Source organism: Ricinus communis, chromosome 1 (assembly GCF_019578655.1).
Source record: "Ricinus communis isolate WT05 ecotype wild-type chromosome 1, ASM1957865v1, whole genome shotgun sequence".
Classification (NCBI taxonomy): Eukaryota; Viridiplantae; Streptophyta; class Magnoliopsida; order Malpighiales; family Euphorbiaceae; genus Ricinus; species Ricinus communis.
Window position 1 is genome coordinate 34,086,162 of NC_063256.1, and position 15,673 is coordinate 34,101,834.

The 15,673-nt window shown below is 27.9% G+C and overlaps 1 protein-coding gene across 1 annotated transcript; it reads right to left on the reverse strand.

Moving 5' to 3' along the window:
• Positions 1–4,104: 4,104 nt before the first annotated feature.
• Positions 4,105–11,261, reverse strand: LOC8267743 (cell division control protein 2 homolog A). The gene is made up of 9 exons (XM_048377833.1): positions 11,113–11,261; positions 8,790–8,818; positions 8,492–8,676; positions 8,136–8,256; positions 7,634–7,807; positions 6,697–6,860; positions 4,970–5,057; positions 4,816–4,869; positions 4,105–4,476 (listed from the first exon to the last, which is right to left on the reverse strand). The coding sequence occupies exons 2-9, from the start codon at positions 8,796–8,798 to the stop codon at positions 4,387–4,389; spliced, it is 885 nt and encodes a 294-aa protein (XP_048233790.1). The 5' UTR covers positions 8,799–8,818; positions 11,113–11,261; the 3' UTR covers positions 4,105–4,386.
• Between the last annotated feature and the right edge of the window lie 4,412 nt (positions 11,262–15,673).

The window sequence follows — 15,673 nt, forward strand, 5'->3', positions numbered from 1 at the left end:
GTGTTATGGCAGATGGTGATGGTGAAGAGGAGGTAGAGACGATCTCTATATCCTCATTATCTTTCTTTGGTTCATTGTAGACTGGTCTGGGGATATTGCTTTGGTAATCAACATTCTGAAGTATATTGTTTGTATTTGGTAAATCAGATGTTGAAAATCGGGGTTGTGTTTGAGATGGAGTTGGTTCTTTGTAAGGAGCATAAATAATAGAAGGTATTTTTGATACTCTTCCAATATCTATGGTTGATGTTGAAGAATCATCATCAGAAAATCTAGAAGAGGTTGATTTTCTGTTGAATGTAAGCTTTACTTTTCCATCTGGGAATTGGGTTATATTTTTGAGATTTGTATTTGGTTCTGTTTGCTTTGGGGATTCAGGTTGGGTTGCACCTTCAAGGATCCATTCTTCTGGTAGAGTGATGTCTTTCCATTGAATGGTTTTTGGAATTGTTGCGTTGGATTTGGAGAGATCTGTTTGAAGGAATAAGGTTTTTCCTTTTGGTGAATGGAGCTTGTGTTTTGAACCAAAAGTAGAAATCATGGCTTTGTAATGTATTTTGAAAATCAATGCTATCGGAATAGATCCTTCAAGCATTTTGTAATTATGTGTCTTTATTTGAAGAACAATGCTTTTTAAAATATTTTTATCATTTAATGAAATTGTAATGTTTGGAAAACAATTGAAAGAAATTGGTCCTTTATTGAGGCTCGACTCAACAGTACCTAATAAAGAATCATAAAAATTTGTAAACCTAGCATCTTTAAGGACTGTTAAGATGGAAGTATCTAAACCTTCTCTGGTAAGGGGGCTTTATTCCTACCTGGACAAGGCTTATATGGATATACTTATAATCTTTTTCTTTATGCTTCTGGAGGATCTTTGGATTTAAAAGATAAATTTCTTCAAAAGGCTTTGAAATCTGAATATCTCTTTCTTCAGTTTTGATAGTAAAATCAGTTTTGAAGAGAGGAAACTTTGAAAATTCATAAATTTGTTTCTTTTGGACTTTGGGTATTTCCCAATCATCAATATGCTTTGTAAAATCTTCAATAGTGATTTCTTAACTATTTACTAAACCTTTGTACCTTGAGGACTCAGAGGTAGAAGAGTTTGAAAAAGAAGAAGATCTACAGAAAAATGGTTCTAAATTCATTTTAAAATAAACCAAAATTACTTTCTAAACAAACATGAACCAAGCCAACAGATTTACTGCCCTTACACCAAACGGGACTTACTACTGTGCATAAATGAACAGTGCTTGTTTATCAGTGATATGATGCAGATTAAAATGAGTTTAAAATCTTTTTTATGCAGATGATGCTTCTTTCCCGGAACCCAATAGGCTCTGATACCAAATATGCTTCTCTAATATATATGTGTTGAATACAAGTATAATGTAATTATGATGATTTTTATTTTTTGTTATATATATTTTAAATTAACTTCAGCCCAATTGATTTAAGCTAAAAATATGTTTTTAATTATTTAAAATAAAAAATTTACTATATTGTTTTTATCAAACTGTCTTATTAGACCGAAATATCCATAATAGACGGTCCCACAAAATTGGTACGTTTCAGACATAAATATTTATACTGCAGTATGATTCTGGAGATCTAATTTTGAAATTTCTAATATCTAATACGATTCTAAAAATTTTTAAATTTCTGAATTTTTCCAAACCGTGCTCACCTCTATATAAGCTTGTCTAATGAAGATAAAAATTTGGGGTATTTACATAAATTTCCTTTTTTATCATGTCAATAATATTTTTACTAGCAAAAACAAAAGCTCACAAAAATCCTCTTTTAAGCTAAATGTTTTTGTAAAAAATCCCTCTTAATTTTTCAACTCAATTTCATGTGTTTCTTTAAGTGTTTTTATAAGTGCCACATGTATTGTTCAAGAGAAAGTAATTTCTTATTTTTCATTTTTTTCATATTTTTTTAAATTTTAAAAGTTATAGCCTATATTATCAATATAATTACATTTTCTTAATTAGCCAATATGCTTAGTTTACTAAAAAATACTTTTAATATTTTAAAGTTCTAAAATTGTCACAGTTACATGTTTTAACCACTATTTGTCTTGGAACGCTGTCTATAACTTATTTATTAAATTAAAATCTTAAATAAATATTTTTTCAAATTAAAACATTATATTTGAAGTAATGGTGACACATATTTTTGAATTTCTAAAACATATGATAGTCTTTGTAGTAATTAGTCATTCATTTTTTTCTCTATAAATTTAATTATTTGTTAAGTTTTAATTTTAATATTTTACACTGATTTACCTTCATAATTAAAATTAAATAAGTATTACATTTATCACAAATTGTTGTGAGATTTTTATATTTTTGTAAAAATAAAATATAAATATCTTCAAGTAATAAATATCTTAAAATAAAAATATAAAATTAATATATCGATATTTTTTATTATTTTTCTTTTTGATAGGTTCTTTTTTATCAAATAATTATAAAATTAATTTTATTATATTATAATTTCTCTATAGTCATTATTTTATTTTTTATCTAATAATGTGAAAATCTATGCCGATCACTTTTTAGTTGCAGTCATGTCTTCAATATTTTCTTTTCATTTTTAATTTTTTTTACATCAACGACAAATAGAAATCACCACAATCAAGTACAAAACAAGGTAAATTTAAACACAAATAATTTTTTAACAAAAAAATTAATTCATAATATTTTAGATTCTCTTCAACGTGTAAATAAGAGTTCAAGGAATTTAAAAATATTTTTTCAACAAAAAAAAGTTAATTTCTAATATTGTGGATTATTTTCAATAGGTAAATAATAGTTCAAAAAAAGAAATTAAAGATGCTTCTTCATACATCTGAAAATCAATCAAATATCAACCAAATTATTTAATTACATAAAATCTTAAAAAAATTCATGATGAAATTGTAAATATAGTCCAAAAATTAGAAGACTCCAAAACATATATATATAGAAAACCAAAATAATTTCTTATAAAAAGTCTTTAAGAAAAAACCGAACTTTTTTTATAAAGAACAAAATCCGAAAAATTTTAAGAAAATCAAAATAACTAGTTTTTTTTTACATAATAAAAAAAACTTAAATGAGAGAGATCAAAAAAAGAAAAAAAACAATTGAAATCCACAGAAGAAAAAAGAATGAAGACAATTCTTTATAAATCCAAAAATCAACCTTATATAGACCAAACATCAATCAAATATCAACTAAATATCAACTAAACATCAATAAAATCATTTAACATAACTAATTCTACAGCATAAAAAGCACTTAATTTTATTTTTCCTCATTTTTGTATAACGTATTATTTTTAGATCAATTTCTACTTTTTCGTAAAAGAAAAGAAACAACGATCAACTTGCGAATACAAAAGAAACAACGATCAACTTGCCAATACAACCCATTATTCTTTTTTCAATTTTATTATGTGTATGTATTAAAGAAGAAAAAGAAAATAGATTATTTAAGATTAGTTTGAGATATATATATATATATATATATATATATATATTAAATATGATTGAATTCTTATTATTTATTGTAATAATATGAATTTTTATTTTATTTAAATATTTTTCTAAGAATACTATCAATTTAATATTTTCAAGACATTAAATACTTTAAAATATATTTAAACGTGTTAATTTATTTTTTATTAATTATATTTAAATTATTATATTTTTCTTAGATTATTTTATTTTAATATTGCATTTTATTTTGATTTCTATCTTAAGTTCCGTACCTATTATATTACAGAAAAAGAATTTCAATATTTGCACAAAAAGAATTCAATGTTTGCACAAATACTGAGGACAAACTTATCAGCCTCAACATTCTAAAGCAGCTATAAAAGATTCTAAAGCAGCTATAAAAGATTATGCAAAGCAAATCCAACTTTTTTCAACACAATCAGTAACTACTCAATAACTATCTGAAACACCCCCATTAGACCAATATCTAGACAAGATTAAATTCTTTTCATAGTCTTTCAGTCACTGAAACAATGAACTGGCAGAAAAGCATATAAACAACAAAATGGCAGAGCAAAATCTTTTGCTAATTAATGGAAAAAAGAAAAAAAGAAAAAGAAGGCTGGAACATTACATTTAATTGAGCATAAAAAGTTCCATTACAAGCAAACCGCAAAAGAGCGAAAATCCCACTCTCTATCGCATATATCTCTAGAACACAGATAGCATAAGAACCTCATTTGATGCTAAGAATCCAAGACAACTAATAAGTTCAAAGCCCAGAAAAATTGAAAGGAGAGCAAATTGCAGGGAGATGCATGTTTCACACACAATAAAAAATATCCACCAAAGTGCTATACAATGATATTATATGTTATAGATTGAGAAAGGGACTAGGGTAGAAAACCAATATCCTTGAAGTATTCATGCTCAAGAGCACTCCTGGCTGTAATTCTTTTGCTCGGATCCAAGCATAGCATTTTCTGGCATGTTAAAGCACTATATGAGCAAACGAAACAACAGAATCGCATCGGAGACGGGAAAATAAGTTGCATAGAAGTGGTCTATTGTTGACCATATAGAATGTTATGGAGGCTCACAATAATATACTGCATAGTCATGAGGGAATAGATTTTAAACTCTAGGTTATTACAAAAACCAGAGTAACAGCGAACCAATGGTCCTCCCATTGTTTGGGAGTGCGGTTTTTAGACCATTTACGATAGTGATCAACTGACTCTAAAGGCTAGATGAAAGCATGTTCAGCACATTTCTGAGAGACAGTTTTTGACATCACATGCTACTATAAAGTCTGAACTTACACAAAGAAGGTCAACCCCAGCTGATTCAAGAGTTGGAACTACAGATGCCAAGTCCTGGCAAAAAATAAAAAATAAAAGCATGAACAATACTAACGGAAATTTCATACGTAAACATAAAATAACATTGCACGACACCATAAATGACTAAAAAGACCTTAGGAGGCCACTTAGGGAAGGCAGACTTAAAGTCAGGCAATGACGTCACGCCAGGCCATGTGTCCTCATTTGGAGTTCCCAAGATTCTGCGCACCAAAAAATTAAATAGTAGAATGCTCAGTTACAGTTTGATAGTGGTGATCTTTTATCATCTCCATGATACATTTTGACTACAATGGCATGAATAGACATTCCACAAAAATCAAACTCCTCCATAGCACTAAAATACCAAGTTTATTTGTTTGTGGGTGTCTGTGAGTCTATATGTTCAAAAAGTGGAAGCAAAAGCACCCTTCATTGCTTGTAGCATGGGGGTCACTAGGATAATACAAAGGTACATGTTTGTATCAATATTTATTGGTTCCCTTTTTTATGGGTTGATAAATGGGATTTGGGTAGAACGCATTCCCAAAAGCTAGCCTAAAAAAAGAGGTTATCTAATCCACTTATGTACACTATAAGAGGCCAGTAACCAAACGATGTGGGATAAATACAACTTCTAACACCTTCCCTCACACTTAGCGTGACATGCAAATGGGCCAGGTCTAAACCCATCATTACAAATAAAAGGCGGACTCTGATACCATGATAAATGGGCTTAGGTAAAACTCATTCCCAAAAGCTAGCTCAAAGAAAAAGGATGTCCAATCCACTTATATACACTATAACAATCCAGTAACCAAGCAATGTGGGATAAATACAACCTCTAACATGGGTGAACTACAAACACTTCAACCATAATTGTCAAATGCGCGCTTGAGGCGAGAGGCGCACAAAGCGCAAGCCTTGGGGCCTCAGGATAAGAAAGGCAGGCAATATGTGTAAGGCGTGCGCCTTGGTGCACCTGAGACTTGAGGTGAGGCGCTCCTTTCTAATATTTTGGCATTTAAGTATTTTTCTTTTAAGACATGAAATAATCTCAGCCATTCATCATAAGATTAATACAGGTTATGTACATTTGCTCACACCTTATTATTTCTTAAATTTTCTTTTTTGAAAATAGAAAGAATATTATGGCAAAACAAAGACAATATCGACAAAAAAATGGAGTAATTTGTGCCACACAAGTTGTTGACAGCCACCTTACAGCTCTTTTTCCTCTTCAAGAAATTATTCAACTAAGCCTCAACTTAGATTAAGACCATGATTATAGACTTATAGTAAATTAGTAATAGAAATTTTTATTATCTCTTTTAAACACATCCCTTTATTGTTTGTTAAATGCTTCTTGAACATGATTGTCGTGATCTTTTAATTTCTTTTCTTTGGTTGTGTTAAGTTTTCTATTTTATGCATTTATTGTGTTATGAGTCTTAGTTTTATTTTATTTTATTTTTTGCGCCTTACTTCAATCAAGCGCGCCCTTGCGCCTTAGGCACCAAGAGCCTTTATCGCCTTGGTGCGCTTTTCGCCTTTAACAACTATGACTTCAAGCCAGAGAAGCCAAACCAAGAAACTCCAAAATTATAAATTCTTAAATGAGGCTGTTTCTAATGGTAATATAATTAGGACCAACCAAAGAAAAAAAACCAACTTGCAGCAAGAACGAAAATGTTAACTTGTTTATCCCACATTATCTCCACATTATCTTCTTTTATAGCATAACACTTTAGGAGAAATTCACGAGTGGCCAACAAAAATTTGAACACAGAAAATAGATTAAGCATGGCTAGTCAAACTTTGAATGACATATACATAAATCTCAAGGAAGAGAAGTTATAGCACCTGAAAATCTTAAATAGCTCATCAATCTCAGAGTCCCCAGGGAACAGCGGCCGCTGGTTCACCATCTCAGCAAATATACATCCCACTGACCACACATCAACTGGAGTTGAGTAATGTCGAGATCCAAGAAGAATTTCTGGTGCTCTATACCACAGGGTTACCACCTAGAGAGATGACTCAGCAAACATGGACAACAATTATTTAAGCATTACAAATGTCAGTAAGTAGCATTGCTGATATTTTATACGCATTAGAAACCTATCACTTATTGCAGTTGTTCAGTTATTCATTCTAAGGTGAAAAGAGGAGGAAAAACTCAAAACAAACTACATCTTTACTATCTCTAGATGACGACGATGATGACAACAACCGCAAGAAAAGGGGACAAAAAGATATACATTTAGATATAGCATCACTGGTGAACTAGCAAATTTGGAATACTAGGTATTATGGATTTGAATACAAATAATATTTAAGCATTGGGAGTATGAAAGGGTTATATATTGGCAAGCAAGAAGTTTAGAGCAAACAGCATCACCTCATACTCAGGGTTGGTTATATTTAACCATGAGACGATGAACAGTCTTTTCTCTGTTTCTCACTTCATTGGGTAGTAATTCAACTATGATTAATGCTCTTCTTAATTTATTTCTATTTGGTAGTGAGAAGAAAAACAATCTTAGGCTATTTCAAACAAAGGAGAAGCATGTGTTTTAACATATAATGTTACTTCTTTGAACAATATTTAGCACCCTGTACGTTGAAATATTTCTAGCCCTTAGTTCTCAGTTTGAAAACAAAGAAACATGAATTTGCAGAATGTAATAAGACTTCATAGAAGAAAACAAAAAACTAGGATTATATTAAAAGAATAGTGAATCCAACTCAAGTATATCTTTAAGGCAGCATGAGTGAGCAAGAATACTAAAATTGATACCTCATGTGTAAATGTTCTAACAGGTATGCCAAATGCTCTGGCCAATCCAAAATCTGCAAGCTTCAGCGCGTTGGTACGGCGATCAATGAGCAGATTTTGTGGTTTTAAATCTCGGTGAAGAACTCTATGAGAATGACAGTAAGCAATTCCACGAAGTATTTGATAGAGGAAAGTCTACAAAAAAGAGGAAATATATCAAATGATTATTCTATCATAAGTAACATCCATCATCCCAGTTCTTAAAGATCTGAAGCCAGATATATCAAAGATGTGCAGTCAAATATCTGACAGGGCAAGCTAAGGATATAATGGTAATGGAAACAGTGACAATGAAGGCAGGCAAAACAAAAGATACAACCAAAATATCAGGATTGTCTTAAACTACCAGTAGGTTTTTATAATGGATAAATAAAAATTTGAACATTTTCATCTGGATATAGCAGAGGGCTATAAATGTGAACGCACAAATCTACATAGGGTATAAAAGGAAAATTTGACTCACTTTTACTAGACGAGGATCCTTAGCAAATTCAGGACAAGAGTCCATGTGCTTCTTCAAATCTAAGTCCAGATACTCAAAAACCAAATACAAGCGCTTCTCACTGTGCACCACATCCTGCAGCCTGCCAACAGAAAAATCAGATAAGTTATTATGATTATAAGAGTTTAAAAAGAAAAACATCATCGAGGAAAAATGATTGGGGAAGACCGCAGACATAAATATAACTAATCCAAGAATGAACTTCAGCAAAAAAAAATAAGAAAAGATTATTCAGCAGGGGAAGAAGAGGCTGGCAAACAGTACCAAATTTAGTGATGGTCCAAAGATTATTTCAATAAAATATTTGAACAAGTTACCTGACAATGTTACCATGCTGCATTTCTTTCAAGAGGGAAATTTCTCTAATTGCAGTGCTTGGAACGCCTTCATCTTCCTGCTCCAAGCGTATTTTCTTCAGAGCTATAGTCTCATTGGTTACACGATCACGAGCCTTGTATACCACTCCATATGTTCCTTCACCAATCTTTTCAACTTTCTCATACTGCAATATTTGAACATTAGAACAAGAAAAATAATTTCAAGGAAACTTGGTGTGGGTCCAGCAAAAACCACAATACATGGATGCATGGCACAAAAATGTAAGTCTTAACTGACCTGTTCCATTCAGTCTAGATCAGATGCTTCTGCAAAGTCCAGGAACAAGTCACAACAGATTTTACGAAAATGGTGTCTATATATAGATATATTTTACATAACCATATAATCAAATATTACAAAATAAATCATTTAATTATATTGACAGCAAGTCTATTTGCAGTTATAAACCATATCAACATACAAGCAAGCAGTTAAAAGACCAATACACAAGCAAATCATTCAGTATTTACTGTATTGAGTCAAATACCATATAGCAAAACTCATGGTTAGCATGATTCGTAGTAGTACAAGCCAAAATGCTTAATGGATCTGATTTAGCTACAAAGAAAATGATATGGGCTAAACATTGACGATTGAGTTGCACATCAATGTAAATAAGTAAATGACAAATGAACAATCCTTCATTTTCAAAATGGATAACTTTTCATATTAAGCAAGAGAACCAAACATCATGATGTGATCAAAAGTGCAATCAAACTTAATGCCAAACTCCAACTTGCTGTATGAACAACCAGCATCCTATATCATAAGAATTACCAAATAAATAGACAGAAAATTTGCATCACAGAAACCATTTTTATGATGAACTAAGCACATTGAGACCAGCTTTACTAAGACTTTATCAAATTTAAGATATAATTACATTACTAAAATCCAAAGTGATGCAACGTCAAACTGAAAATAAACCTTCAATCATCAGAACGAATCATAGAAGGGACAAAGATAATTAAGAAAAACCCACTAGTCCATGTCCTTGACGACCATACTCCCCCCAATATTGGCAGTCCCAACAATATACTTTCAAATAGAATTAGATATAGCCCCATAGATTTATTTCAGCTCTATAATCCATTAAAAAACAAAATTCCATAGGCAATCTAGCAGTCTTCAGTATATTGACAGATACTGCTAATAATTAGTTTGGGAGTAAGTTAAGATGGAATAACATTTGCATGTCCACTAAATGAGAAACCCAATATACTCTACATGGTCGGGAATTTTCAATTGCATAGACATCCAGAGCCAGGTAACTATGTTTTATATCAGTTGCTAGTGGAGGATTTAAAACTTTTGTCATACAATTTTCCACATTAAGAGGGTACCGAGAGTATGGTATATAAGACCACGAAGCAATGGATGTTGTATTTCTCATTGCCGAATCGAGTTTGCTGCTCCAACCATTAGCAAACTAATACCTATTCCATTTAGTACTTCAGGTGCTTCTGTAGCGTATAATGTAAATCCCGTAGCGAACCAATTCCAACAAGCCTATATCTATTAGAATTACCAACTATCTATCAGTTGAAACATAGTTCAAGTTCAAATGCAAGTGACCAGTGAATTTAAGGACCAGGGAATCATAATTTAGTGATTGTTTAATTCTCTGCCCACATAAAGATTCAAGTCATCTTGTTACGGTCTTGGAAGGGCAAGGTAAGCAGAGTAACTGGAGTTTAATGTAGTAAAACCCACCAAAGAATGGTTCCCATTAACTTAGGCTCAATTCAGTTCAGGTAGTTCACCCAGGTTACACCTGATCTAAATTAGGACAATTATCCAAAGTACATCTAAATGGGTCTCAGCTCAACTAAATTTCTGCATTTGGATGTAACAGATTATAAAAAGATCATTCTAAGTACCGATCCCCTATGGTAGGACCTCCATGAATGAAAAAATAGAGATCTAGTCTAACTATAAATCTTGTTAAGCAAAAAATATATAAAGCTAAAAGCTATGAAATCTGCCAGGACATGGAAGCGATTTCGAATCGACAATCACTTAGTACTTATAGCTGTAGTTCCAACTATCCTTTCTCCTTGTCCTTCACCATTAAACACCAGCACTCTATTGTTATTAAATATTTGCTTCTTAATTAATATACTCGCAAACACAAACATAAGAAATGATCCCCAATCAAGCTTGCCTTGCCCCTACCTTCATGTACATAAATCTGGTAAATTAGACACACCCATCAATCAGTATTCCCAAAACTAAATCAAGTGTATGTGATATAAGTTAAATGACATCTCATCCAGTACTAACACTTGGTGCATTGCAGTGAAAGCATTCTACTCAGTTAAAGCATTACATCAAATACAGGCTTATAAAATAAATAAATGTAAAAAACCATCAATGTATACAATTGGGTCTCACTTAAAAAAATCCCCCAATTGAAAGCAATCAAGAAAAAAAAAGAATCTCACAGCTTATCTTAACTTGGGCACAATCAACCAAACAGAAGGCAATAGCTATAAAACCAAAAATCATCATTAAAAAAACAAAAATATAAACTAAAAATTACATTGCTGAAGTGGAGTACCTGAATCGGAAACAATTGAAAGAAAACCCTAAAATCTAAAAGGGAAATAGGTCAAAGAGATTGCATCGGAGGATTAGGAGTTAGGTCAGAGCTGCTTCTTGCTCTAGTAGACTAGTGAAGGACAATCAACTTTGCCTTTTATTACTCTTTTTTCTTTTATTTCTTTTTCTTTTTTCTTTTACCATTTTTCACTTGTACATTTTATTTTCCTTTTCTTTTATTGAAAGCCATGGTATTATTACTACGCTTAATATGAAAATAATATTTACTAATTTTATCCTTACAATTAAGTTAAATAAATACTTATTTTAAGATAATTAATAATATTATTATATGAAAATAAAAGCAAAAATATAAAACACGCTATAATATAATACGATAAGAGAGTATAATTTTTTAAAAAAAATTAGAAAATATAATATCGGGGAATGTTATATATATATATATAATAGTATTTTATTATTAAAATTTTATTGAAGTTTATTGTTAAGATTTTATTGAAGTAAAATAAAAATTCTAATAAAAATCAAATATTTATAAATCATGTCCATATCCTAAAACAACATCTAAATAAACTATAATTATTTGTAAAAAAAATAAAACATAAAAAATAATAAGATTTGATGGGTATTTTAAATTATTTATTGCATCATCATTTTTATCATTATCAAATATCACAAATATAGAAAACAATTTTTATTATATGTGATCAACAAAATTAATATATAAAAATATATAATCACTATACTAAATTTTTTAATAGTGATTAAAATATTATTAGAATAAATCAATAATTAATCTTATTTTATTTTATTTCTATTCTATTTTAATTTTTATATAATTTTGAAAATAACAATAAATTAAATTTTTTCTTAAAATTAATATTTTAAAATTTTATTAGCGTAATAATATAAAAATTATTCTACAAATATTTATTCTTAAATTTTAGTATTATATAAATTAATAGTATAAAGATAGGTGATTTATAAGTCCAACTCTAAATTTTTAAAAATGAATCAATATTCCATTACGTTTGTTTCCATTAACTATTATCCTTTCCATCTATCTTTTTATTAGTTAACTAGTTAAAGGATTTAGTTGATCAAAAGAAAATTTAATTTAGTCTTTAAATTTATTATAAAATATCAAACTCGTCTAAAGTTAAATGTTTATTAAATTGATATTTAAACTGTTTTTAGAATAATGTAAGTATATACTCATCCATAATAATGTAATTTTATTTTTAGTGTACTATTAATAATTCTATTTTCTTAACATATTCTTTTTAAAGATAAAAATATAATTTTTTAACATATGATTTAACCTTTGAACATAATAGGCCATGTAAAATTTTATAGTTCAAGCATACTAAATAATCAAATGGACATAATAAAGTTATTTTAAGGTTTCAATTGACATATAATAATTTAAAATACATTTATACTCAAATTTAATTACTCGAAAACACCGGTAATAACCAAGTTAGACAATTTAAGCATACAAATGCATCATACATGAAAATTCAACATTGAATTTATAACAAGTATACAATAATTAAGAATATGCAACTTTTAAAATTTTCAAAATAATTAAATACTTTATTTTTATTCTTCGTTATAATTATCATATTCTAATATATAAATTTAACTCATATTATTTTAAATCAAATTAAAGAATTATAACTCCCATCAAAATATTAAAATGTGGATAAGAATTTAGAATTTTTAAATTCAGAAAATTTCATGATGTTACACATATTGATGAAATTTGTAACTAAAAGAATACTAAATTGTTGTATCAATTTAAAAATACTAATTTTTAGAAAATAAATTAAATATTAGAAAAAAATAATATTTTACTAAAATCTAATAAGTATTTAATTTTAGACAAGTTTGATACTTGATAATAAGTTTAACAATTAAATTGAGTTTTTTTAGTTAATTAAGCCCTCTGACTAGTTGACAAATAAATAAATAAATGAAAAGAGATAGTAGTTAATGAAAACAAACGTCAAGGGGGTACTAATTCATTTTTAAAAATGTATGGTTGAACTTATAAATTCTAACAAACCTTAAGGGTAATAATAAGTTTCTTTTATTTTTTTTATGATTAGAAATTATTGTATGATAGAAAACTAAATTATGAGTTAATATAATATTAAAAACATAATTTATCATGTTATTTTCTAGGATTAAAATCATTATCTAATTAAAAAATTAATTTTTTAATTAATACAATATTAAAAATATAATTTAAAAACTAATTTTTATGATTGGAATGATTATTGAATTATGAAAATAAATTATTAATTAATAAATTAATTAATAGAAAAGACTATAAAAGTATATAAATATTATGATATATATATATATATTTATATATTAAAGCTGAAATAAAGAAAATGGTTTAACCACAGCTTGCTACATAGGACAACTAAATATTAATTAATAAAAAATAATTCTTTTCTTCTTTAATTTATAATTGTGATAATAAAAACCTTTTAAATTTTAGTTTTTGTACGTACTTTTTTTGTTATTATTTTAATTAATTAATTAATTTTTCTTATTTTTATATGGTATGTTTTGCTATATTATAAAGTCTTGATTTAAATTTGATTATTATTTGATATATTTTCTTTTTCTTTATTTACTTACTTAAGTTGATTAATGATTTTATGTCTTCTTTTTCTTTTATAGGTTATTTAATTTATTTTGTTGCTTTTATTCATTTTAATATAACATTTTCATTTATTTATACCTTTTTTTTTGAGGAATTCTTTTCATTTATTAGTTGTAGAAAAAGTTTAAGTAGTATATAATTTTATAAGATTTTATGATTTCTACCTAGAGCGGCCTTAAAGAAGAAAATGAGAAAGTTTATTTAAATAAAAAGGTATAAAAACCATTTAAGTTTTTTCTTAAATTGCATTATTTTTTTTCTTTTTATCTCTATAATTCAATATTTCAATTTCATTTTTATTTTTATTTTATTTTATATTTATTGAAATCTAATTAATAATGAATAATTAATTGTATTTGTTTATATATATTTTATATTATCATAAAATAGAGTTTAAGTTTTTTTTTTAATTTCTTTTTATAGATTCTCATATTATCTATATTAGTATTCAACAATTAGATCAAAAATTTATAAGTCCGGTAAATAGAACGAGAATAATCAAAACAGACTAGAACTAGCTCAAAATCAGAAGCCGGTCGAGATCGATTTCTCCCTCAGCTAGAACTGGAACTATTAGTTCCAAATCTAACTTGTAAAAGAAATTCATTTTAATTAATTTTTATTTCTTAAAAATTGATTGGATCAAGCCAAAATTAGAGTTGGCCAGACTATTATCACGACGTCTATATATATGCTATGATAATTATTATATTTATATTTGATATACGAATTAATATTAATATAGAATATGCAACATATATGCTATATTAATTATTTAGTTTATGTTAGAAATTATAAATATATTTATTATATAAGGTATAATAAATTTAGCCATAAAATATGAATATAATACTAATTCATAAATAAAATATACATTAATTTTATTAAGTTTCGTACAAAACATGGGTATTAAACTAATTCTATACATGTTTTAAGAACTATTATATCAAACTATATATATACCTACGAAGGATTTCAAATAGCTCAATAGAAGTCTTTACAAAAGTTGAAGCAAGTCAAAGAAAAGGTAAAATATTTTTAATTTTATTCTATTGATAATATATTCATAATTACAAGATTTCATTTATAGGCTTATTGCAAGTGAATTATTTCCGGTCATTAATATTTTTTATATGCTAAACTAATTATACATTAAAATATTTACATATATATGAAATTGAGTTTTATTATTATATCTTATTATAATATAAATTGTATATTATGAAGATAAAAATTCTAAAATATTTTAAATCCAAGGAACTCATTCTTATTTTGTTATTAGTGAATTTAAGGCTACATGTTAAGCAACATGGATTTAAATTTTTTACCAATGAATTTTCTTTTAATTTTTAAAAAATTTAGAAATTACTACGCATTATTAACGTATGTTTTTAATCTTTAAAAAATATTAAAAACATCCATGGATTATCGAAAAAGTAACGATTAATTTACTAATAACTAAATAACTATTTGTCAATGGAAAACCATTGGTAATTACAGATTATCAAGTAAAATCCTCTTCTTTAACTTACCTGTTGATGTGAATCCAAGTTCAAAGCTTAAAGAGATTGGTAAAGGGGTTAAGTATCATCCATCTTCTTACTTCAATCTTTGAACGATCCAAATTTATGGATTAAATTGGTAATTTTTGGTTTTCTTCTAATTCAACTTATCATAGTATTTTTGCTATTGGGGAGTTAATTGATGAAACCTACAATTCCCATCACCTGTAGCAAACAAGAAGGAAGGCAAAAGTGATTCTTGAAAGCACTAAGTTCATCGATTAAAGCATTACCTAGTGGGATTTGTGGTCTCTTGACGTGCATTGTTGGTGGATTGATAGAGAAGCATAAAGACAAATAGCACAAGTAGTTAAACTTTA